At 41.8% G+C, this 25800-nt stretch overlaps 1 protein-coding gene across 1 annotated transcript in view; it reads right to left on the reverse strand.

Annotated features, from left to right (window-relative positions):
* Positions 1–25800, reverse strand: part of myo1d (myosin 1D) — a 103580-nt gene that overhangs the window by 68656 nt on the left and 9124 nt on the right. The window contains exons 2-11 of the mRNA XM_084342901.1: positions 14297–14505; positions 13611–13704; positions 12029–12194; positions 10908–10961; positions 10543–10638; positions 9772–9888; positions 8833–9036; positions 8288–8433; positions 7962–8076; positions 7650–7820 (exon numbers count right to left, since the gene is read on the reverse strand). Of these exons, the coding sequence (XP_084199027.1) occupies positions 7650–7820; positions 7962–8076; positions 8288–8433; positions 8833–9036; positions 9772–9888; positions 10543–10638; positions 10908–10961; positions 12029–12194; positions 13611–13704; positions 14297–14505 (1372 nt within the window). The remainder of the gene's footprint in view (positions 1–7649; positions 7821–7961; positions 8077–8287; positions 8434–8832; positions 9037–9771; positions 9889–10542; positions 10639–10907; positions 10962–12028; positions 12195–13610; positions 13705–14296; positions 14506–25800) is intronic.

Here is a 25800-nt window from a genome sequence, read left to right on the forward strand (position 1 = left end):
ACATCCTATTAGTATGCTGCACCTGTACATGCAACGTGCTGAGAGGCTTCTGTAAAGTAAATATGGTGGCAGATGAGATGAGATGAGAGAAAGACGACAATGGGAGCGAAGACTAGAGGGAGTTATTGAAACAGGGATTGTGAAAGAGCTCAATAAAAAGAAGAGAGAGGCAAACAGAACTACCGTGTCAGCACTTGATACTGAAATTGGGTAGAAAAAAGCAGATTTGGAAGATCAAAGTAGCATAAAGTGAGACGAGGAGGGAACGAGGAGTGTTGGGAAACACGCCGATGCTTCAGCTAAGTTTTGATTTAAGGATACGGCTGCTGTTGGGATACAAAATGATCAAACCCCATAAAAAAGACCAAAACAACACATTATGAGTTCCAATGAAGACGCCTCGTAAATATTTAAACCTGCAATAATTTTTTTGACAACCTGAGGGCAGCAGAAACGAGCTGTAAACACAAGACTGACAAATATTTTTATATTAGATATTATTTTACCTCGTAAAGTTGAAATGGCGAGCTTTTTCAATGAAACCGTGACTGAAAGCGACGCTGATAAAAGCAGCGAGACTCAACCAAAGCACTAAAATATCCAACTTTAATACTAAAACAACGAGATAAAAAGCAGTACAAAGCTTTTTGGAGCTGACGGGGAAACAAGTCGAGTGATAGTTTACTCTTAATTCATCACCACGAGCAAAAAATTTGAAAATATAGATCGTAGCAACTGTAAAAAGGAAGCGAAAAGATTGTGTTTTTAATAGTTTTTTGAACAACAGGAAAGCTCCATGGCACAGAGTAAACAGCGACAGTCAGGCGGTAACACATTGAGAAAAATACAGAGCATCATCAGGCAGTTCGGTTGTGGTGCAGTGACCTAAAAATAACACTAAAAAGATGTATGACTCAAGTAAACAAGTGTGCAGCTCGCTGGCTGTAGGTCAACAGGAGTGAAACATTCATGAAACTCGTTAAAGTTCAGTGTGATGAAAGCATCTACGAAAAAACACAACCTGACAGAAAACGACTGGAGACACATTTCACTGCACCGACGCATTAGCAAAAGATAAATAAATCAGAGTGAGGCATCATCCGCAGAGTATCAGATTCAAGCGTTTTCCCTTTAGGTAAGACGTCTCTGTAAACAAGCCCGAAGCTGCCGTGCATCAAAAGCGCCTGATTAATTCACAGCAAGGCTGCGACGCCTGCAAGCCAATAAAAATAATTTCTCATCAGCAGACGGCAGATCCAGGACAGAGTGCGTCTGCTGATGATCGAAACTTTGTCTCCTTATCAAGTGTGTGTCGACATGTGCACATACATCTTTGCACACTGAGAGCATGCGATGTGAATCCACCGCTCACATGTAGTGAATGAATGGACGGCAGCGGGGCGTGTGCGCTGTATGCAACATCATTCAGAGCTGGAAGGAGGGTGAGAACGTAAGTGCAGACACAGAGCACCGCTCGTGTTACAGAACATCTCCTGGAATAGATCTCTGACTCATTTTCTTTCCTGTCGACTCCTTTTTGTCTCCTCGGTTCTTGGCAGTGAGGCTCTCAGGCTGATACTCAATACGTATATTTCATTTGTTTTGTGAGGGCAGCGGCGGTGCTGAGAGACAGGATACACTCTTGACCCTGGAAACAGCAGCTCGACAGGAACATCTCAGCTCCAGGTCAACTTTAAAGTCCACACCCTTTGTTTGTCAAGCTACAGTTTTACTTTTTGATTACAAGTTGCTTTATTGGAGCAGGTTTTAGGGTGTATTTTGTGTATTAAACAGGAGAATCCTACACAAACTGTATACTGTACATGTGAGGGTGTCTTCCAACGTGTTGTTTGAGACCAGAGGACACCAAAGTTAAAGTGTGTTTTGCAGCTCCAGAGGAAGCTGCATGTAATCTGATAAATAATAAATTGTTTCCACTGATGTCACTCAGTAGCCAAGTTGCATTGTGGGTAATGTTGGCAACTGATTTTGAAAAGGGAGAAGACTGTGTGAAATAAAAAAGTCCAACAGTGTTACAGCAGTTCATTGCTAGAACAGTGGACTGATTTTCAAAACCTGACGCCTACATTACCCACAGTGCAACAGTCACACTGAGTTTCTGGACATCGCTGATTGTGGAGAAGGAGATTTGATTGTTGGGTCTCATTTCCAGGTTGGGTTGGTGGCTCGCCAATTATAATCTACACATCTAAGACTTCAGTATGACCTTGCTAACCGTGGCTTGAGAACTGGATCATTTTCAACAGCTCATGCTATAAATACATCATCCAACATATATTAAGTTGCTTATTCACACATTGGAGCAACATTAGCTTTCACTTGGAGTCGTGTTTCTGGCCACCTGATGAACCAAGTCTAAATTAACTCTCCTTTAAACAATTTTTGTCTCCAACAACTCTTGAAAAAAATATTTCTCTTTTAGCTGCTAAATTTTTCAGTGTTCACCAGCTAGTCGCTAACTTTGTCTGTCTGCAGTTTGATGCTGGGCAGATGGTGTACAGCGGCGAGATGAGAGCAAAGTCTGTGGACCAGAAAACCAAAATAACGAGCTACAAGAGCCGAAAACGAAGGAACACGGAGAGCTGCAGATTTGGGTGATAACTCTCCGTGTTTCTGTCATCACAAGCCACCCATTCATACTACACTATATATAGTCACTTGATCCATTGTTAAAATAAGAAATAAACTAAAACTATGCCACTAAATCAGATGCTGCATTAGACATCACTGACTGAGCCCTGGTTTCCTCCCCGTCTGCATGTCTCAGCCCTTTTTCTCTCCCTTGATGTTCATATCTCACTTCCTCTCACATTTAATTCCCGGTCTCTCCCTGCGCTCCTCTCTTCCTCTCTCTCCTCTTCTCTCTCTCTCTCTTTCTGTTGCACTTCATCTTTCTTTCCACCTTCACACTTTTATCCTGGCAGACAGACGTGGAGAGACGTGAGCTGTGAGGCTGGAGAGCAGCGGTGGGTGTTTAAAGTCTGCAGAGCTCGTGTACACTTTGTTCCCCCTCGCAGCCCTGAAATTTCCTCAACTTTCCCCAAGAGCTCATTTGCATCACGAGTGTGGCTCAGGATATCTATTTCAGGTCACACTATAATACACAGAATATTTCATTCTCTTTTTTCTTCGGCTGAGAGTAATTCGACAATCTCAGGGTTCTTCCCCTCCTGAAATTAAAGAGACCCCTCTCCACTGCAAAGTCATTAAAAGTCAGCGTTTTTTCCGACTTATCATATAATTTATTTCCGTTTTTTTGTCCTCTGCTCGTGCTTGTCCTTAAATGTCTCGTTCTGTCTAACCATTTTATTTGTTGTTGTTGTTCCTTGTCATTATTCAGGTGACTGTGAATGTGTATTAAAAACACGTTTCTCCACAAACTTTGCTTTTCAATTATTTTACACAAAGAACAATAAATAATCTCCATTTCAGTAAATAACGTGCATTCAATATCTACATAAAGATTCTCATTAGACTGCAGATATTACTACGACCACTAAGAGGTGCTAAGATCAAAATGTCTAATAAGCGTGGCAGCTCTAACTGCTCCACCTTTTCAATTAATGTCCATATGGGACAATTAATCACCCTCGAAATGAATCACCATAACATCAATCAATGCACAAAAGACCCCTTAATGTATGCAAGTCCACAGACAATAACAAATCACCGGAAACTACAAAAAAAAAAACGGGGCTCATTATTAGATTGGTTTAAAGAAAGGTTGCACACAACCCACGTGGCTCTATTGTGTTCATTGTATGAAGCCAGTAATCCACCTCTCTCACGCTGGGAGTGTTTTTGTTTCTCTTCCAATTAATTTGAGAAAGGAAACAGAACCAAAAATATGAACATGTACCTCTACATACTCCTCATACTCTTGTTCCTCATGAGTATCTGTTCGTTAAGACGAGGAAATTAAGGATCTAATTAAAAACCTGCAGTATGAAGTGAAAGAGGCAATTATAGTTTCTAGTATGCAACTCATATGTTTTGTATTAATTTATACGAAGACCCCGGATAATTAATAATTTTTCATAATCTGAGCACAGCGGACAGAGTGACAGGAAGTCAGCCATAACAGAAATGATAGCTACCTCCAGAAAATACTGACTGGAGCAGCTAAGAAAGCAATCACTAGTAAAAGGTTGCAGACAGACCCCGCCTGCAGTGGAAAACTGTCTTAAAGTCGTCGAAGAGATTCAGGAGATGAAAACAGAAACGACTTACACATTGCAAGATGGAAAAAAATGACAATTTATTTGCTGAAATAAAGAACGTGGCTGGTGGCTTTTTCCTTCTCATCCGCTCAAAATGTAATTTACCTTCCTTCCACTTAAGATCCGTCTATTCTCCACTGATCATGGAAACTTAATTACAAGTTATGAAGTGTTGTATTATCACCACCTGTCCATAAACTACACCATGAAATGTTTTTCACCCCCCGAAGCTTTTGATGTAGTAGTGCCTGGCAATGATGTTGTTGTACCATGTTGTAAGTGTTAAAACACAACTACAACTCGTTCTGTGAATGAACACAGTTGTAAAAATATAAAAATGTATCTTTGTAGGCATTAATTAACATTTAAAATGTCATTATACCTGCATACAAACACATTATAGTGTGTTATAAACCATGTATTAAGTGCTAAGTGGAGGGAGGGGCCTGTTTGCCCCTGTGGATTTGCCCACGGATGAATTTTAATGACACCGACATTAAAAGTTATATGAAAGCCTCGTCTCGCTGGATTAACTTTCATCATGACTGTTAATTTAAACAGTAATACACACTGTCAAAAATGCCCTGGAGATCGACTAAAGCCCCCAGCAATCCACACTGCTTCCTGACAAAAAGGTCCATTATGTTAAGTTGCCTGGCAACAGGACTCCAGACAGTACAGGAGAAAAGAGAAGATTTCTGGCTAATATTGATTTGCACCAATATTGGCTCCAGGAAGTAGCAGCTGGATGACTGTAAGTTTCAACCCTTCATTTCACATGTGTGCTGCTGCCAGAGGAGCAGGTCAGGAGGGCGACAGCAGGGAGCGTATCGACTCCCAGATGACAGAGACGCTTCACGAATCAATACAGCCTGCAGCGCAGTGCAATCTTTACCCCGTCTTGACTCATCCCTTCTTATTCTCAGCTCCCTTGTCACTGTGTGCTTTGTTCACTGGAAGGGGGAAACGGTTTGTCTGCAGGATTTGGAGCCTTTTAGCAAGATAAATCTTATTTCTTTGCATCAAATGGAAACACAAAGTTGTTTTTTCCAAGGTGTTTCACTTTGGAGCCTGTTGTTTTGAAAAGGTACAATCTCTAAGAAATGGCAAGAAAAACTACAGGGGACAGCGTCACCAATCACTGCTACTCTCTATGCTCTTTTCTGTAGCCCTCTTTGGCTCTATTGAATAGTTGCCATTAGCACGTAGCTCAGTTAGCCATGGAGCTCAGTGGCTCTATCAGCTGACGGGAGTCACCAAAGTCAGCAGAGCCTAGCTCAGCGGCCTCCCAGTGGACACGGCTGGACACCAGACTGGGACTGAAAACAGATGCCAGTTTGTAAACAGTGGGTACAGTATGGAGGTGATTTACAGCAGCTCTGACCATGACTGATGAGACGAGTTGTTTCACATCTTACTCGGTGAAGTGAGGATTTATTTTGACCAAACCAGAGGTGAGCTCAGTAAAGCTCGTCTAAGCTCAGTAAAAAAAAAGAAACTTGATTTCAGTGTGGTTGTATTTTTTTCTGTAGGTGTAAAAATATTTCCGTCCTTGGGATTATGTGAGGTTTGCTTTTCTTTAACTTATTAGAATAAGTAGCAAACTCACTGCTTTTCATCTCTCAGCTGAAGCTACGGGGACTATCAGACTACTGCCTCCTATAGGACCCCTCAGACCCTCCAACCCTTACCAACGGCTGCATCATCATCTCACCCCCCTCGTCCTCACAGTTTCTCTGTTTGCTTCTCCTCATACATTTGTAAAAACATCCTCTTCACCTCCCTGTCCCCCCCAACACCCGTTCTAACACAGCAGAGCACCAGCTCCACACACTCCCATTGGCTGGCAGTGACATCACTTGTGCAAAGTGTCGAGTCAGACTCCTGCTCGCTCTCTCTGACAGCTGATGCCCTCTTGTGTCCACAGAGGACACTGCAGTCCTTTAAAAAAAAAAAACACTGCTGTGCTTTCACGTCTGCTTATCAGCGCCTAACATGTTTAACAACTGCAGAGAAGCTGAAACACACTGACCCCAGATCAGCGATGATGAGGAGCGACTTTCTCTTTATCTAAGTCATCTGATCCCGAACACAAACTGAGGATGTTAGCAAAGTAAATTGGCTCATGTTTTGTCTGCCAGTACAAGCCATTAGAGTGAATTAGGCTGTAAGCCTTCCTGATTATTCAAACTAACAGGATCAGGTTCAGTCTCTCTGCTCTGTGCCGCTGACGGTTACTCACTGCGTGGTGCAATCTGCCCTCTGGTGTTCTCAGCTTCCTGCAGCACCACAAACTCATCTAATGTCTGATGTCTCGGTTTTATTGCTGGTTTTATTGTTTTGATTATTTGATTACATTAGCAAACTGTGACTGAAAATCAGCTGTCATGTGCTATAAAATCCACAATTACTTCAACGATGTTCAGCAGAGGGCTGCAAGATATTATCAGTTCTGTTATAGATAATAGATAATTTGGTGATTATTTTTAATTGACTGAGTGATTCTTTGTTTTGTTTTGACCGACCAACAGCCCCAAACCCAAAATATTCAGTTTAATATATTGTTAAGATGAAGAATTCGGACATTAGAGAAGCTACAACGATACAATAATTGACATTTTTCCTTGATAAATACCTTAAATTGACCATCTATATAGTTGCTGGTAAACTAGAGATAAAGTAGATAAATTAAAGAGAGTAATCATCATATTGTTGCAGTTCAAAGGGAGACCCCCAAAAGTCAGATTTGAGTATAAGTAAAGAAATCATGATAAAATATTACATCCATGCGAATAGTACTCGAGTAAAAGTCTTAAAGTATCTGATATTAAATGTACTTAAGTGCCAGAGGTACAAATAAAAGTAAATGACTCATACTTTTACATATACGGATGAAGGAGAGTATATTCAAACTCATTTAACATGTAAAGGCAGCATTTTGCCTTCAGGTAAAGAAGAATAAACAGTTAAATTCATAAATCATTTACACATATAAAGATGGATAACATGACATCTTGAGCGCCCCCTGGTGGCTTGCTGCAGTATAGGTTATAAATCCCTTCCCTTCTTCTTTATTTCACACTGATGGATGTTCAAGTGTTACTTTGTGTGACATTTTTGTTTTTAATTAGTTATTTGATGCTGTAAAAGGGGGTTAAACGCCATGATGGACAGCTGAGCTCTGCCTGCCACTGAGTCAGGTGGATGTTTGGGTGAGAACTCCATCCCATTGCTCCTCCGCTCGATCACTACTGTACAGACTCTGGACCCAAATTATGTCACCAGTGCAAAGTGGCAGCGGTCGCATCCTAAACATTTACATTGTTTTACAATCGGAGGAAGTAGAGACACGTTATCCATCTTTATACGTCTGTCTTAGATTATGACGATGGAGTTAAGGTTTCTTACCTTGCGACTGGTGTAGTGGACGTGTTTGGCCAGTTTGCCGTTGAGTCCTTGCAGGAAAACCTCATCTGTGACTTTGCCCACATTCATACAGGCTTCATCCAGCACAGAGAAGATGCCCTTATGCTGCTGCTCCACCAGATCCACGATGATCTGATTATTGAAGTAATCGATCTAACAACGAAGGACACAGAGGACAAAAGACAAAGTCAAAGATGTTGAACTTTGTTCTGTACTTTTTGTAAAGACAGAGAAACATCCAACATCCACTGAACAAACGGATTTCAACATCCATAACACAGATATCCTCCATACATGTTTCCAGGGGATTCCCTCTCGCTGATACTCTTCCTGCTCCTGCCTCAGCACCAGCTGGATGAAGAGCTGCTGCAGCTTCTCATTACAGTAGTTGATGCAGAACTGTTCAAAGCTGCAACACAAACAGAGGAGAATGAATGTTACTGAACTTTTTTAATATCAAGGTTGCTTACAGATTATTTGTGATGTTTGCTGCGTTACAACCGATAAAATCAAATGTTAAAATAGTCAATAAACACGGACATAACTGTAAAATATTGTACACAAAGACGCAGGTGTTTTCATGTTTTTTATATGGGTGGAATATTTGATATCATTCAAACCTGTTGTTCTGGAAGATCTCAAAACCATAGATGTCCAGCACCCCGATGACTGTGTTCTTCCCGTGGACTCTGGCGTCGTAGTTTCTCACCTCGATGATGTCATTGATCCGTCCCACGATCCAGCAGAACAGACGCTCGTACATGGCCTGAGGACGACACAAAGCATCCATCAGGACAAGTGTGTAGTAGATGATTGACTGCCAGCACAGAGTAGTCTAGCGCACAGACAATGAACAGTCACAGATGGGACCGCTATGAGTGAAAATGTCACAATATCAGTGAGTCAGAATCACAGCCCACAGTGCTGGTTTAAAATCTGCCCACATGCATCGCTTCCTCCACAGTCTCCAGCCTCTGTCTGGAGTCACAACATTGTGACTCATGCTTGTGTGAATCAGTGTGAACCACTGTGAAAATATCGCCAAGTGTTTAGTGAAATGTCACTACCCTGCGGACATCAACAGGCGAGTGTTGTTTTTTGTCTTTGTTGTGCAGCCTGACAGACGACCGCAACATGTAATTTTGTGTGTTTTTCCAACAATAACCTTGGCCAGAGCGTCCCGTCCGTAGCTGGCCTCTTGCGCCGTGTGCTGCTTCTCGATGACGTCTCGACCCGTGGCCACAGTGCGGTAGAGCAGGGCCTTCTCCACGTTCTCCTCTTTGGTGGACAGCAGCTCCCTGAGTATCGACACCAGCTTTGTGTTCTCTATCAAGGTCACGTCGCCGTCCACCCCGAAAGTCAGGTTGCCCTAGAAGAGAGGCCAGAGAGGACGGCTTATTGATTAAAAGTTCAACATTAGGCAAGAATATTGTTACCAATTTCGTGTCTGTGCACTACATATGAAGCTAGAGTCGGCAGGTTAGCTTAGCATAGAGACTGGAAGCAGAGGGACGCCAAGCAGCAACCTCCAGGGCTGAATAATGAAGCCAACGTAGGCGAACCGTAAACTGCAGCTGCTTGAATGCCTCATTATAAACTTTACATTACAATGGAGATGGAGCCTCCTCAAAGTGGAGAGTTTATTTTTTTTACAGTAGTTCAGCTGTAAAAATGTAAATTTATTCTGAAGGTAAACATTTCAACATGTGTCAAAAATAAAGTTTCAGTAACACACAAATAATGACTGCATGTTTACTTACAGGTTTTCCAAGGAAATTCCTCTGAAAATCAACATCTGGGATAAACTCAAACAAGACTAAACTGTGGTTAAACTTTGTCTCTATTTTTTCCGATCGAGAGCAACAAATAAAGTTACTTATTACAGGGAACTTCAAAAGAAATGATCAGGAACCTGCAATACACATGTGTAAAATGAACCATTACGAGATTTTTAAGTGCACTGTCAAATCTTTATTCTCACCATCTATCTTGGCAACACTGGTCCACACTCATTTGTCTAAAATCTATACGCTGCACAAAATCGATACTGGGACACAGCTGGCGAGAGAGAAAAGAGCAGGGATTGGATATTATCGAGTATTACCAGATGTAGGATGGTGGCCTGGATCTTGTAAACGGTCTGTACCTCATCCCCGGTGAAACCGATTACTTTCATGGCATCGGCCACGGCTTTGAAATCAGCCCCGTCGTTGATAGAAGACTGGAGAGGGAGAGAGGAGAAATATTAGAAAACAACAAAAACCGGAACGAAACAAGTGTCAGATTTGTATTGTGTTGTCAGCTTTTCTGCGTCTTGTGTTGTACTACATTCTTTGTTTTGTCCCGGAAACACAGCTTCTTCTTTTCCCCTCCAATTAGTCAAGCCGGGATATCAAATTCCCACGGTTAATTAAATTACAACCTAGAGCTCAACTGCGATGTGGCATCATATAAAAATAGGAGCCGCTGAGACACGCAGGGTACAGACCGCCACCTCAGCTGTTTGGTCGTGTTTTGTTCCATGACATCAGGCTGTTTGTTGCTGTCGAGTGGTTTTGTTCCTACTCATTAAGCTTGTGCAAAGACATCAGCGCACAGCGGAGCTCTAAAAAACAAAACAAAACACTCCTCTGTAGAGCGTCACAGAGATGATGAGTGCTGAAATACTTTTCCTACATTTAAAACGTTAAACTCCAAATATGTGATTGGTGTGGTTTGTCTCAAAAACACACATCTGAGAGTCGAGTGATTGGTTGTTTTTCTCCCCCTGCAAACAAACTCTCACTCAGACTTTCGTTTTTAGTGGTTTTCATGCACGTCTATTTGTCTGACTGCGTGTATGTGAGTCGATTTTCATGTGAATTGTTTAGTCTACCTTAATCTGGCCTCCAACTTTGATGTAGTTGTAGGCTGTCGGGTCCTTCTGGATGTGAAGAGAGCGTAGCAGGGAGTCTGGAGCTCCTCTGAGCAGCTAGTGAAGGAGCAGAAACACACAAACTTTACTTATTTTTGCATTATTAGAGGGCTATCATGTCTGAATTTAATGCATCTATTTCCTCATTCTCTTACACTCAACATCCAACACAATCTGTGACCTCATTTTCACCTCCGTAAACTCCTACATGTAGGAACAAAATGCCTGTTGATGACTCAGAAATGCTGCGTGGGTTCAGTTTTACACAAACAAAATAAAAGTTTGCATGCAAACACAAACACATGCAAACAAACACACAGGTTTACCTGGTAGAACGAATGAAAGCTCCTCTCTCCTGACTGCTGGAAAATGACCCTCGACTGCAAACAAACAAAACAGGACAGTGTAACATCACAACTGTCTGAACGGAAGAAAAAGGGGAGGAGATTTTTGTCACTGCAGTACGCTGATGTCTGAATGTAAAAGCTCTTTACTACCTAGGCCAGGTGTTTACAATGTTTTTTTTAACTTGTGACCCTTTAAAGTGGAGCCACGTCCCTTGTCATAGTCTGGAGGGAAAATTTCTCTTTGGCTACAGCTCAACCTGTTTCGTTTGCATAGTTTTTGCAAGCCTTAAAGCAGAGATGCTGGAAGTCAGTCGCAGTTAGGGGTGCTGAGGGGTCATGATGCTATTGTAAAGGGTGCGTATTCATTCATTGGTGTATCAATTTGAAGGGACAGGACCAAAACAGACAGCAAACATGAACACCAACATCAGCAGCCTCATCAACTACAGTCAACAACAACAAGGAGATGAAAGGGGAGAGAAATTCCCCAGACTCCCTTATAAAATTACTCAATTTTGTGAGTTGTTGAGCTGGGAGAACATCTTTCGCCTTTGTGAAACTCCGTCTATGACAAATTCTTAATCATTTGGGCCTGCTTGTAAATTCGGCATATGTTAACAACAACAATTGATGGTTTTCATTACGCTCCAGCCGTAGTTTCTTCAAGGGGAAAACTCGTCAGTATTTCACAAGAAATACAGGCAAAATTAGAGATAAGTCCAAAAAGATCTAGTCTGTGTAGTGGAACAAATTTAATTTTCTTGCAGTATCCTGTTTATCAAGACACAACCCCTCAGATTTCCAACATCCTGAATCCCAAATGGGCGTCCAGACCTCCAGGTTGGGATCTACTCATGCATGCAACGGAGGGACAAAGAGGAACATGGCCACCAGATGACGGTCCAATGTGGGAATTATCAGAACACATTTGGAAGACATTTTAATTTAATGCTTGGCTGAAACAACCGATTATATAATACAAAATGTTAAACCTTTTTCCTTCTGCACTTACAATAAAGTCTATTGAACTAAATCGGTAAAACAAACCTTCACTGTCACCAGATTATAGACACTGTATGACTATCCTTGTCCGCCTTTACCTTTTCCAGCAGGTAGTTGTTGATGTGGCCTCCGATGGGATCTCCCTTGAAGTCAAAGTTGATGTCCATGTACTTGCCAAAGCGGCTGGAGTTGTCGTTGCGGTTGGTCTTGGCGTTCCCGAAGGCCTCCAAGACACAGTTGGATTTAAGCAGCATGTTTTTCACCCTGTGGGGAGGCAGGGCGATGTTACAGGTGACTCATACTGATGCAGAACCCACATCTGTAGACCCACATGTGTTACTATGCAAAGATCAAAAACTGTCCTCTACAGCCTTCATTTTTTTCAAGTCCAGCTTGGTTTTGAGATCTACTTTGAAGATATTACTTTCCCCCAGCAGTCACTTTAAATCAGTTAAAGCTGTTTTAATCCAGAATCCCCAGCAGGCAAGAGTAGCATATTTCTACGAGGTTTGGCAGAAACACGATTCAAAATAAGAGAATTGATCTTAATCACATTCACCATATAAACTTAATAATATGATAATCTGCCAGTGTTGCGTGTGTAGCTTGTTTGCTTCCCCCAAAGTGGCCAAATAATTCAGGTTTTATACTGAAACTTGTATCTACAATCTCTTATTTTGCTAATAACAAACTGCTGTTTATCTTAAAAACGTCTCACCTTTTAAACACCTGGATTTATAACCTGAAGATAACAATACTGATCACACAATATTATCTAATCTCATAAATTAAAATGCAATACAGCTCTGTGGAAAGTTGTTATATTGTGGTGCCAAAGGTTAAAACACAGGCTGCACATTCTCCTGTGACACAGACCCAAGGTAGATCATGATGACCTACATTTTACAAAATTACAATCATTACTTTATTACATGACACCATCATGACCATTCTGCTGTTTCATGTTTGTTTGGTACGTGTGGATTTGTGCAGCAGTGTCGTTTTACAACCACTTGATTTTATATATTCAAATGTTTCTCCAGGAGTTTGTTTTCAACGTCCAGCTGCAACAGTTGACCTTAAAACCTTATTCTTACACAGATCCTAACTTAATCTCTGACCTACATTTTGTCTACTTCAAATCAAAGCTTCTCTCTTCACAGCCATCTACTTTCAACACGGTTAAATATTTGTCATATTGCACAGTTTCTCCTGTTACGTGTTAGGTCCACACCTATCAGTTATCAGTGACCTTGTTGAACTGTAACTAGATCTCGCTTTGATTTAAAAGACTTAACTGGCAGTGTTTATTTACTGGAGCGTGCGTAACAATGACTAACTTCATACAACAATAGCTGTGATAAAATAAGAAAAATGACCTGTAATAAACGCAGCTGCTGTCTGATCTGGTAATAGTAAATGAGAAATAAGTTCCTGTAGCTGTGTCAGGAAACAAAATGAGTTATTAAAGACCTTTTCCTGACAAAGAGGAAACAATATTAAGTATTTTTTGTCACAAAACCTGTTTGTTTATCTGAAGCAAGAGCATTGATGAATTGACAATTGTAATACAAGAATCCACAGGAAACAAAAGGCTCCTCATCTGAGAAGATTTGATGTTTAGAGACTGTGCACACTTTAACATGTTCAGGTGTAACTGTGTCGATGGCAGCAGCTCACCTTTCAACTTCAGCCCTCTGATTGGGATTGGTGATAGCAGCAATGTATTGCATGATGTACTTGCTGGCTTCTGTCTTTCCTGCTCCACTTTCCCCTGCAAAACAGCAAACACACACACACACGGCAAATTAACCAACCAAAAAAACACCAAAACTCAAGTGAATTAAATAACCAAATATTAAAATGTGGACGAAACTGTTAAAACATAACATAAAGTCAAAGGGTTTTGTCATCAGATGGAAGAAGAAGAATATATGTTTGTCTCTCTAAAGCAAGACAGACTGTAATGTCATTTACAAATGAAACCTATGCTGTGTTTTTGTCTTGGTAAGGACATTATATGAGGAGCTCAGTTCCCCCTCTGACCACTGAGTGGTGCTTCATCCTCTGTGTGGTTTCTCCGTGCTGCAGCTTGTGACCACATGAAATATTGGTTTGGAAAAATGCTTTTATTTTCAACTTAACAGCGGTTTTATAAATATGTCTATTCTCGAGAACTTCTCTCGGGAGAGAAAACATCTGAGTATAAGAGGAAACAATAGATTATTACAGCAGGACTGTTTATTTTTTACCAGTACGACAGAAACTGTTCAGAAAACTTGTCCCAAACATGTACTTATACGAGAGAGTGAATCATCTTTGTGCTTTGTGTCTGTCCCATGCAGGAGGGGGGCTTCCAGTGTTACCTGAGATGACGATACACGTGTCTTTGTTCCTCCTCTTCATTGCTTTGTAAGCAGCGTCAGCGATGGCAAAGAGGTGGGGCGGCCTCTCGTACAGCTCGCGGCCCTTGTACTGCTCGATGGTGTCGCGGCCGTAGATGTTCATGGCACGGTAAGGATTGACGGACACCACCACCTCTCCGATGTAGCTGTAGATCCTCCCCTTCTCAAACCTGAGGATGAAGTGGACATTGGAGAATATAATCAAACATGAGATATGGAAGAAAAATACAATTTATGAGCTGCTTTGCATTTCTCGGGGTTCAGAGTTAGAAAAACTTCAGTTGCGTTATCTGATCGGCCTTTATAGAGACTACTGATAAAACTACTTTGAGTTAATATCCACAATGGCTGATAAACAAAGTACCCTTAATGTCAAGTGTGCTTGAAGTGTAATCGGTGTTGATGTGTTGTTTAGACATGGGACTCGCTTGCCTACAAACTGGTGGCATTTAAACGTCAGAAATACTTTTATCTAGATTATACCAACATGTTTCTGTTTGAAAGTGAACAAGAAGAAGAAGAAGAAGAAGAGACAATTCTGTTGTCTCAAGAAGTGGTTTAAGACCGGATGGACAAAGGAGGAGCAAAAGAAAGGTGAAAAAAGAAAATTAAGAGGTGACAAAGATGGACAAGAAAGAGACGAAAGAAATGAAAAAGAAAGAAGACGAGAAAACAGCTGAAAAGAAGGCAAAGGAAGAAAGACAGAGATCGAAAAGAAAAAGAGGAATTAAAACGCAGAGAAGATGGAGAAGAAGAAAAGTTGTATGAGCCGTTCGGTTCAGGTCGGTCAACAGTAGCTTCCTCTTCCTCCCCTCTTCACCAGCTGGACGGAGTTTTGCCTTTGCAGTCGCAGCAGTTGACTTCACGTTATAAAAAGCTAAACATTAGCCATTGCCATAAATTTATCAGACGCCGTCATTGCTGAAATAAGCCATAGATAGTTCACCATCTGTCCAAGGGCACAATTTTCCATGTTACAATCTCACAGAGGAGTTTTAATAACACTGTCAATCATTGTCAGTACAGAAGGAACTATATATGAGACAGAGCTGCAAAGTCGAGTCGATTAATTGATTTTGATTAATTGTTTGAGTCATTTTTTGGTTCCAGCTTCTTAAACTCAAGGATTTGCTGAGTCTTTGGGTTTTAGACTGTTGGTTGGACAAGAAAAGACATTTGAATACATTAAGTTGGGCTCTGGGAAATTGTGGTGATCATTTTCCACATGTTTTTTAATTAAACAATCCCTATTATCAGACACCATCCAGCTTCTGCCTCCTCTCGCTCTTTCCTGTCAACATTCCTTTTGTGTTCAGGACAAAAGGTGTGCTTCCAACTTTGTGTCAGCTGTTTGTGTTCGTCCACTTCCCGTTTCCCCCATGACAATTCCCTCGTGCACAAAGCCAGAGCCACAAAGAAACGGTGTTAAATAAATGTGACTGGCTTTCACGGAAACCTGATCACAACCTCGTCCAACACCTTTGGGATGAATCTGGAAACTGACACTAAAGAGCCAACATCACCGAGCAAATCCCTGCAGCCAGGATGAAACCAGAAGTAATCGAATTATCATCATTATCATTATACGAGCTAAATGTTTGGGTGTCCACACACTTTTGGAGACATACGGTAGCTTTGTCTCACTTTGTCTGGCCCTCACTTTCTGTGCCCTTCTCTCTCTCTCTCACCCACATAATCTTTCTATCTCTATCTCTCTCTCTCTCAGCTCCTCTCTCTCTCCGCCCCGGGCCGCCAGCCTTACTTCCTTCCTCTCCACAGAGGACCAGGATCCCAGCTTCTCTCCACAGAAAAGAATGGTCTCTTTCTTCACAGCTGCCAAACCTCTGCCGCTGCCTGGCAAACAAGGCCAGAAGCGCATTATTCCAAAAAAACTGTGCTAACAGGGCCTAAGTGTTCGTGACTGTGGGTTTGAAGCGAACGCCAGATAAACTCAATCAAGCTCATATTTGCTTAAAGTCGTGCCAGATGTTGAGATATCATTTTTGTGAATTAAAATGCTCACTCGCCGGGAGAACGACAAATCAAGCACTGATGAAAGCACAATTTCTGTCAACTCAAAAGGACCTTGAGGCTGATGACAGCGACACTGTTGTAGTTTATGAGCGTCTCCTAAACCTTGGCTTTTTGAACGGGTTTGAGCCTTGACTCGCGTAATCCATCTTATCTTGTCTAAACTTTTAAAAGTAAAAACACAGAAAGTGTCGTGACAGTAAGGCAACTTGTACTGTTTTTAAGTGTGCGACAGTAACAGAAGAATAGAAAACGGGTAAGTAACAACAACTTGCTTTGGGGGTGGGATTACATACAGTAGCTAGAAACAACAATGCTATACAGTACATGCACTTAAAACACATTACTCAACAGCACATGCTCTGATTAGCTCATCCTCGTGTGTCAGATTTGTGTGCCATCATTTATACTGTATGTCAGCCCATGCACAGACTGGCACGACAAGCTGACAATGACATGAGATGCTCATGTGTCCCGGACAGTTGAGCATCGCTCTCTGAGTCCTATACTTTCCTAATACATATTAATGCCTATTTACCACAAATCATGTACACATTATATTACAGCTAATTACAAATGATGCAGCTGTGTTTTCGAAAGTCAGTTTCTATTTATTTCAAGTTCATTGGAAGCACATTACAAAGGGATCTGGAAAAGGAGGAAAGATTACACCGAGAACAACCTGTTTAAGCGTTCATATGCACCTGATTACAATTACAGACTAAAGAAATCAAACTAGTTGCACGTTAAAAGAAAATACATGGAAAGGAAACAAGAGTTCCTCATAAATACAAAGATCTAATGACTGTAGCATGCATGTGAAGTTCATGCATTTGTTAATTAAAGAGCTAAAACCTGCAAACACACTGGTTTGTTGGTCCAAATATGGCCAAATAATGTATACTTATATGTGTATGAAAAAAAAAAATATTGAAACCATAATTAGTTTGACTTGTTGGCGGCTGTACCAAACAAACATCTGGAGAACAAGACTTACAGGATAAGCCAGGACATCTCTGCAGCACTTCATTATAAAGTGGTTTTGTCAAACATCTGACCTTTAGGAAAAAAAATAAGCTTCTTGGCCATTTTGTGATTTTGATAATATAACAATTGATTGTGCAGCCAAACTACAATCAGGAGGGTAAATTACACACACTGAGCAGGTTTGCTATGATTTCTCTGAGCCTGCTAAGCTAACATGTTGGTTCTTCCTCCTCTGGCGCTGCAGAAAAAGACCCATTGTGCCGTCCCCTCCCCTCGGTCAGGAGGCTGCTGTGTGCCCGCTCCATTGTTCGGACGTCAATCGGAGGTCTTTGTCTGAGACGGGCCCTGTGTCTCCCCCTACATGGGCCGACGCAGCGAGCTGCCCACTTAACGCACATGTACAATAGCTCCTGGAGGATTGTCAACAATGGTTTACATGATGGGAGGGGCGTGTCTGGAGTCCCAGCTGGGTATGCATAGAGGGAAGGTGACGTGGTCTGATATACATAACGAGAACAACCTACAGGTAGTTTCCATGTTGGACACTGGCCTGATTTCAAAGAGGCCTTGTGTGCACTGACCAGAACAAGAGATGGGTCATAAATGCAATATTTTATAATATATTCCACGTATATTGAACGTTTTGAGAACAATTTATACTAAGCTGATATTCATAAGCTCCAGTTACCTCTGTGTTAAGTGCTATAAATCATAAGCAGCAGTGATTTATGGAAATATCAGACTGACAGTATTTTTTCTACATCAGTGTGATGCTGACAGTGATTCAAGGGTCTGGGAACAGGCTTATGAATTATCATGATTTATTAGGTATTTAATTCAATGTGTCTACCAGAAACAGACAGAACCATCACAGGGATTTATCTCTAAATTAATTCTATATCAACTTTCCAGAGAGTGTTTGTAAATCCTGATACAAAGACAGGTGACTGATTGAAGGAAAACCCTGATTAGATAAGTGAAGCTGCTTTGATAAGTATGATTGAAGTGATGTGAGTCATACATATATACCTATGCCAAGATGAGCTGGAGGGATGTGTTGAACCAGAGTGCTCACACTGTATGTGAAATAACAGCCCGACGGCCCATGGGGATGCACTGGCTATTGACGACCTCCAAGAAAAAGAGTCGCCGGCGCATATGGACTCGGAAATGGACAGTATGGCTTTAGTATAGTTGCCACAGCTCGACCGACCTAGCCTCCATATTGTCTGTCCATCGTCGTGTTGCCATGGCGTTTTCAGATGCTCTGTTTGCTACTTCACGTAGGCGCAGTGAGAAAGAAAGCCAGTGATGTTGCAACTGTGCGAGAGCCTGAGTGGGTCGAGCAAAATTTCAGAACAGATGATTGAATCACAGCTGCTGAAGATAACAGTTATCAGATGTGGAGTGACATAACAGCGATAAATACAGCTGTTGCAGCAACTGTCTGACAAACACTCAAGCTAATTCAAACACACTTCTGAACAAGCTGACTTATGTCTACCACAGTTTGTCCTTTCCCAACTGTATTACAAAGATTTCACTTACTGACAGATGAGCAAAAACTGCAAGATTCAGTTTCAACAATGATCCAAAATCATCACACATATACGTCAGAGGGATATCTGAGTAAATGTTTTTAAAAGGGAGTGTCAGTGTGGCATTGTGGTTTTCATTTTCCCCACACACTAACAAAACATGACACACCGGACAAACAAAACCGCAACCAAACTACACAAAACCATCACGAATCTTTGTGACGCTGCACACGGCGAGAAGAGGAATCAATCAGCTGGAGTGTGTCAGCAGAGAGACGGGGTTGGCTGATCCATCTGTTCCACTCTCATCTAGGAGGATTTAAATGGACACAGGACAGAGATTAGAGAACCTTATGGGTCGTAATAGTCTCGAGAAATGCTATTTATAGTTGCGTGAAGGCGGAATGAGATTCATAATTGGTAACACGGGCATCTGTCTGTTTGTTTTTGAAGCCACGGGATAGATAGATAGATACAGGTTGAGATATGAGTTTGAAAGTACATAAAAACTGGAATGGACGGTTGATGATCCATAAATCCTCCCTCTACATCATCTCCCATTCAACCCTTCATCTTTCTGTCCGCCCAGCTGTGAGGGGAAGTGAGTCTAAACTGGTCTGACCTGCGGCCGTGTGATCTCTTTCCAAAAAAAGGACCCCTCCCAAGAGCTGCCAGGAAATGAGAGACAGGCGGGCAGAGAGAGGAGGCAGAGGAGGTCGAAGAGAAAGAGGGAGGAAGATCATACGTGCATGCGGCAAATTGTGAGACATCTGATGATTCATGTGCAGACTCACACTCAGGGATGTGCCGTTATCAGATTGTGGTGAAGAACTTCACGATGAAGGGTAATTTCAAGATAATCACCAAACTGTCCCTGAAGTTTGTTCTAAATATAAAGAAATATCTTCATGCAATGAATCATCAAATACGCTGAAACACCATACAGAAATGCAGGTTGATTGTTTGACGTTGAAGACGTTTGACTGGAAATGACTTTAAAACATCCGTCTCTCTTAGAGTCTATGCACCTGTTCATGTTCTGATTTTCTTTCTGGGTGTTAAATGTTAGAAACAGACGTAAAATCCTGCACATTGTTGATCACTCATACTCGCTTTATTTACAACGTTTTGGTCCTTGGACCTTCATAAATGTAAGGTATAAAAGACTTTCTGAAGTGCAAAAGCTTTGTAGCAACAAACTACAGAACTTACAGTTGATTTTCCTGAAGGAACATCTTTATATCTTATACCGTTAATCATCCTGTTTCATGCTTTCCCCAGCCTTAAAGGATAAACCTTTTTTATTCCACAGGATCTGCGGCAGCTTCTTAAAGTACCTGGGATCACATTTACACCTGGTACTGAGCTGTGATCTGTATTCCAGCATGCTATCAGGATCCTGTTTTAATACCAGCTGTCAAATGGGGTGTAAATCTCAAAAGGCTGAAACTGGGACTGATGTTAGTGAAGCACAAAGCGTATCAGGCTCTTCTTTCTTTTGTGTTGGTGTCTGTGTGAGAAAAGTTTAATAAAGATGTGTGTTTAATAAAAGTCATATAAGCTTTTTAACGGCACCACCCGCCTCCCTGCACAACATCTCCACACAGCTGCTGACAAATTTCACAGCCAGAGTTGAAACCGACTTGAGGAAGAACATAATGTGAGCTTCTTCGTCACTCACATAAAATGCATCCTCACTGCCCTCTCTCGCTAAATGTTGCCACTCAGCAGCCACAAACTACCAGTGCTCCAGTAGGTCAGTGAGCTAATGTTAGCGTAGCGAGTCACGGGTAGCTACACAGACAAGGAGCTGCTTCTGTGGTCCTGCTGTGACTCTGACACTCACAAAAGCAGACGCAGACAGCTGTGCAGGGATATTAAAAAAGTGGCTTCAAAGCAGAAATGTGACCAATGTTTGTCACTCTACCGAGGAACCCTGTCTGCCTCCGAAATACCAGAGGAGCCCTGATGCCACAAACACACTGACGTACGAACCTACAGCATGTATACACATACGCGCACACACACACAACCACACTCCCCCCCAGATGTGAATTACAGAGTGAAGCCGAGCACGACCGCTGTCTCCAATCTTGTTTGGGTGGGTCTATCTTATGGTTAACTTTAAGGAGGAGTGCCACCAATTCATGACATTTTCTCACCAGCAGCCCCTCCCCTCCTCTCCACACACACACACACACACACACACACACACACACACACACACACACACACACACACACACACACACACACACACACACACACACACACACACACACACACACACACATACACACACACACAAAAGTTTCAGAAAACAATTAAGAGGTAAATGTGATTAAAATAATGACGTGAGAATGAGACCCTGAACATCTTAATTATGACAATTATGACATTTTATGTGATTATATTCATTCATTATATTCATTATTGTGTCCTATATTGGCCTGAACTGGTGCAATCCGTGGCCCATATTGGCGCGAGCTGAGCCGGCACGTGTCGTCATCATGATGCGTTTTGAACTTTAGGGTCATTCTAGGAATTATGAAGGCAGATAATCTGTGTCCGTTCCACTTTTTATCTCTCAGGGTTCATTACCATCACAGCTCTTGTTTAGACTAATAGCAGTATGCTTCGGGGGCTTATCCCCGTGGCTGCTGGGTAAGGAACATCTCGTCTTTCAAAAGTCGTTTTTTCTTATTTTTTTTCATCTAATCCGTACGGCCGGAGTCCGTTCTGTTCTTTCTTAAATGTTGTAACGCAAAGCTGATGACAGATTTAGGACAAGATGTTGGAGCTGCTGCAGTGATTAGTCGGTCAGTTGATAATCAAATTACTGTTTTAATCAGTTTTCAAGCAAACGTGCCAAACATCTGGTGGTTCCAGCTTCACATAAGGGAAGTTTTTATTCGCCTTATATGATAATAAAGTGAATAAATCTTATAAAGCTGCAGAAACTGTGCTATTATTCACCTTCTGCTCCAGCTGGGATTCAAACCCTTTACCTTCTGCACCGCCAATAATCTATTTCTCTGGCACATCTCTCTTGAGTCATTTCATCATTCTCTACCCTCTGCTGTGTGAAGGGATCAAGACAAGCTCATTGTCATTCACAGCAAATAAACTCAGTGAGGATGAGAAAGCTAAGTAGGCAGTTTGGCAGATGGATGCGATGATAAGTGATGACGGCTCTCGATGGACGAGAGGAAAACAACAGTAATCCAGCATCACTTCTCAACAATCATGTCAAATCTGGTCTAATGCCGCCTCTGAGGGGGTTATCAAATACTTCAGACCAAAGTCGGATGATGGCATCAACAGAGACAAAGCAAACAGAACATGGATGTTAACATCCAACTGATTGTTCATAATCCTGAGTTGATTTAATACTGTAACTGATGCAATTATTGTAAACTGAAAATGAGTGACGCAGGCTCCACCTTTATTATATACAGGACTTAGCAGCTAGACAGCTTTTTCAAGTCATTCAATTCAAATTCAAATTCACCAGGATCAACTTATCCCAAGTGTTTTTATCACCATGTGCAATATCTTTTACTGTCCCATCCCTAGCTGCATGCAAAACATGGAAAAAGTATGTTGACACACTAACACGACACACATGTGTGTTGTTGAACGTGTCATTCCAAAACCAGGGGCATTAATCTGCTGCTGTAACAGCCTCCACTCGTGTGGTTTCAGGTTTTTCCACCAGATTTTTTGGAAAAACCTGGCTGCAAGGGTTTGCTCCCATTCAGCCACAAGGCGTTCCAGTTTGTCACAAATGGGGTTGAGGTCGTGGCTGTCTGCAGGCCGCTAACAGTCCAAGAGTTGGAAGTCCATTTCTCTATTGTTTGTCATGTTGTCATTGCCGTGCTGAAACAGGAAAGGACCAAACACAAACTGTTGCCGCAAACTTGGAAGCTCACTATTGTGCCGTAGTTTGACCTGTTGAGTGGAAGCAGCTGTGACAAACTGCTCCTGGCCGCAATTAGGAAGATTGTTGATTATTGTCTAAACTAAATGGTTGTGTGTTATGTGGTGTACAGCCGTCCATTTATCACCTCGCTATAACAGCTATTGCTCCTTCGAGGCTAATAAAGATCCACTCCGCTGCAGGACTAGAGCTCAGTGTTAACATCAGAGCAGGCTTTTGTCTCGGACACATCAGTGTAGTTTTCATTTTGGAGATCCACCAGAAATGAGTCAAGTGTCGCTCTACTCCACCTTTCTCTCCTCCGCTCCACTCTTTCATGTACAGTGTGACAGAGGCCTCCTTCACGGTCTGCAGCCGTCAGACATCTGGGCTCTGCATTAGGGGATTTTCCGCTGCTTTGTAAAGCCTGCTTAGTGCTAAACAGCAGCTCCCAGACTGTCTGTAGGAGACGCAGCCCGTCAACACGTAACACATCCAACCCTCCCTCAGGCCCGACATCAATCTTCTCCCAAAATCAGAAGAGGTAGTTTCCCTGCTACCAACACAGCTGGCCCGCAGTGAGGCTGGAGCAGGGGAGACGGATTACGTAAGGCCCTCACACAAGAGTTTATAAATCCTGAATTGTGCGTTTCAAGAGGTTCACCACAAAGATGTGTCACAAACCGAAATAATAAAATGATGTAACACAGAGAAAAAAACGTGTAACACAATGTCTTCTCATGATTACATCATCTTATCATCTTCTTATCTCCTGATGACACGGGCTTGAGTAAATCTTCTATTATTTAATGCCTAAAGGATCCGGTTTGAACGCAGGACTGTGTTCCGCTTCCCCGCCCTTTAATGACGCCGTGTCTGGCTGAGAGTAAATTATTTAATTTTATCAAATTAGAGGAGAGAGACATCCCATCTGTCAACACAGCAAAAACAGCCAAAACATGAAGATGTGCAGGATGTGAAACACTGTGTAGGTTGTTGCTGTCTCCACTGTGTTCATTGCTGCAACAAGTCAAACAAGAAACACTCTGTCGGCCATCTTTAACTTGACTGGACTAATAAGGTTGCAACTAGGGTTGTAGCAGTGGTTTCAAGGCATATCTTGGTATGAAAACTGTATTCATGTTATTAAAATTATTAAGGTAATATCAAGTGTCATGTCTTCTCTGAGATGGTTATTGTACCATAAAAATGTGGAACTGTTTACAACCCTAGCTGCAACAAAGCAACAACAGATTACATCATGTGTGCACAAATGATGTGCAATGTGCCAGCTCGTGTCCTCTGAACTTCAGTCAGTGCATGCATACTCAGTTCCCTGTGGATCCCTTGTGCATGGGCACATCATTTGGATCCAGCGTGGGAATGGTGGACTCCAGACTACAGATTATTTTCAAGATTAGTTGTTGTCTATGTCACAAAAATGTGATACATGCTCATCAAAACTTGTGACGTCTTCCTTTGGCTTCTTTTGTCCAACAGTGCAAAACCCAAAGACTCTTTGTTTAAATGACAAAGAAAAGGCGCAAATCCTCACATTTAAGAAGCTGGAACTCAGAAATGTTTGACATTTTTGTAAATATCACTGTAGAAAGGTAACTAATGGTCATGCTTGTAACGGTTATGACAAAATAAATACCAGTAAAGATTTGGTTTGACATTAGAGCTTTGCATCACGATATTAATTTTCACTGAAAGACAATGAGACACTTGTTGGGGTCTGTACCAAACATCTTTTCTTACATCTGGAGAAGAAGATTTGCAGACTTATCTTTGCACACTTTCCTGTTCATAACACAACTTCATATCTACACTTTACAGGCAGGTTACAGCAGCATTTCACCTGCTTTACTTTGAGAAGACCCCTTTTTCACTGTTTGACATCGTCCCACAGAAGTCTGATCCAGGTCAGATTCACAACTCTGTGATAAGGAGATCGATATCAACTTGACATCTGCATCTAGTCCACAGAGATTGACCTGGGTGTGTTTTAGTTCAAGTGGATGTTGAAGGCGTTAATCAAGACAGGAAATGATTTAAGCTTTGGTCACATCTAACCTGTATGTGCTCTGCAGGAAAAAACAATTGTTTTCACGTTGTAGCAACAGCACAACATGCACATTCAACGACAAAGCCAGAAAGTCATAAGTTCATGCTTTAATAGCATTAGAGAGCCTGTGTTCCTCACATTCACACTACAGGATGTTCCCATGAGGCTGGCAGGCCTGGATACTTAGGGGAAATGGGAGCCATGTGTAAACAGCCTGGCTGCAGATCAGGTGGCTGACCCTCCTCTCTTTGCTGACTGGGATCACAGCCATCCACAGCCACACCCCCTTTACACACACACACACTTGCACACACACAGCCACCACCAGGCTGTTACCGTAACACTGGATTCAATAAACGGGCTCTCTGGTGAAAGCAGGAGAAAATGAAGGGAGGAGTCGTGGTGGGGTTTTTTGGACCTGGCTGCTCGCCTGATGCACAACCTGTTTATGCTTTAACACACTGGCCCAGCAGCGGCTGATGTAAAAAATCACAGTGGGCTTGGAAATGAAAATGGATGACTGGATGGATTTAGAGAAACAGAGAGGGAAGAGAGGAGAAAAAAAAAAGAAAAATGAACCCATCCAAGAGAAACCAGACATTACTCAACAAGCTATTTCAGGAAGGCACTATGATTTCTATCAGGGCTAAAAGAAGGGCAGAGAAGAGCACAAAAACAGGCAGAGGGACAAAGAATAACACCAGAATAGACAGCGGGAGGGAAAAATGGGCAGGGACAGAAACAATGGGAGTATAGAGAGCAAAAACAGCAACTAAAAACATTTACTTGCAATGATGTAAAAATACTCTTAAAAGAAAAAGTCTGGTATTCAAAAGTAAGAAAACAGATATTATTAGAAAAATGTAAATTGTTTTAACTGCTTCATATAGAGTAAGATAGTGCATTGGTCCTCAACCAAAAGT

Source organism: Pagrus pagrus (assembly GCF_965226575.1).
Source record: "Pagrus pagrus genome assembly, chromosome: 21".
Lineage (NCBI taxonomy): Eukaryota > Metazoa > Chordata > Actinopteri > Spariformes > Sparidae > Pagrus > Pagrus pagrus.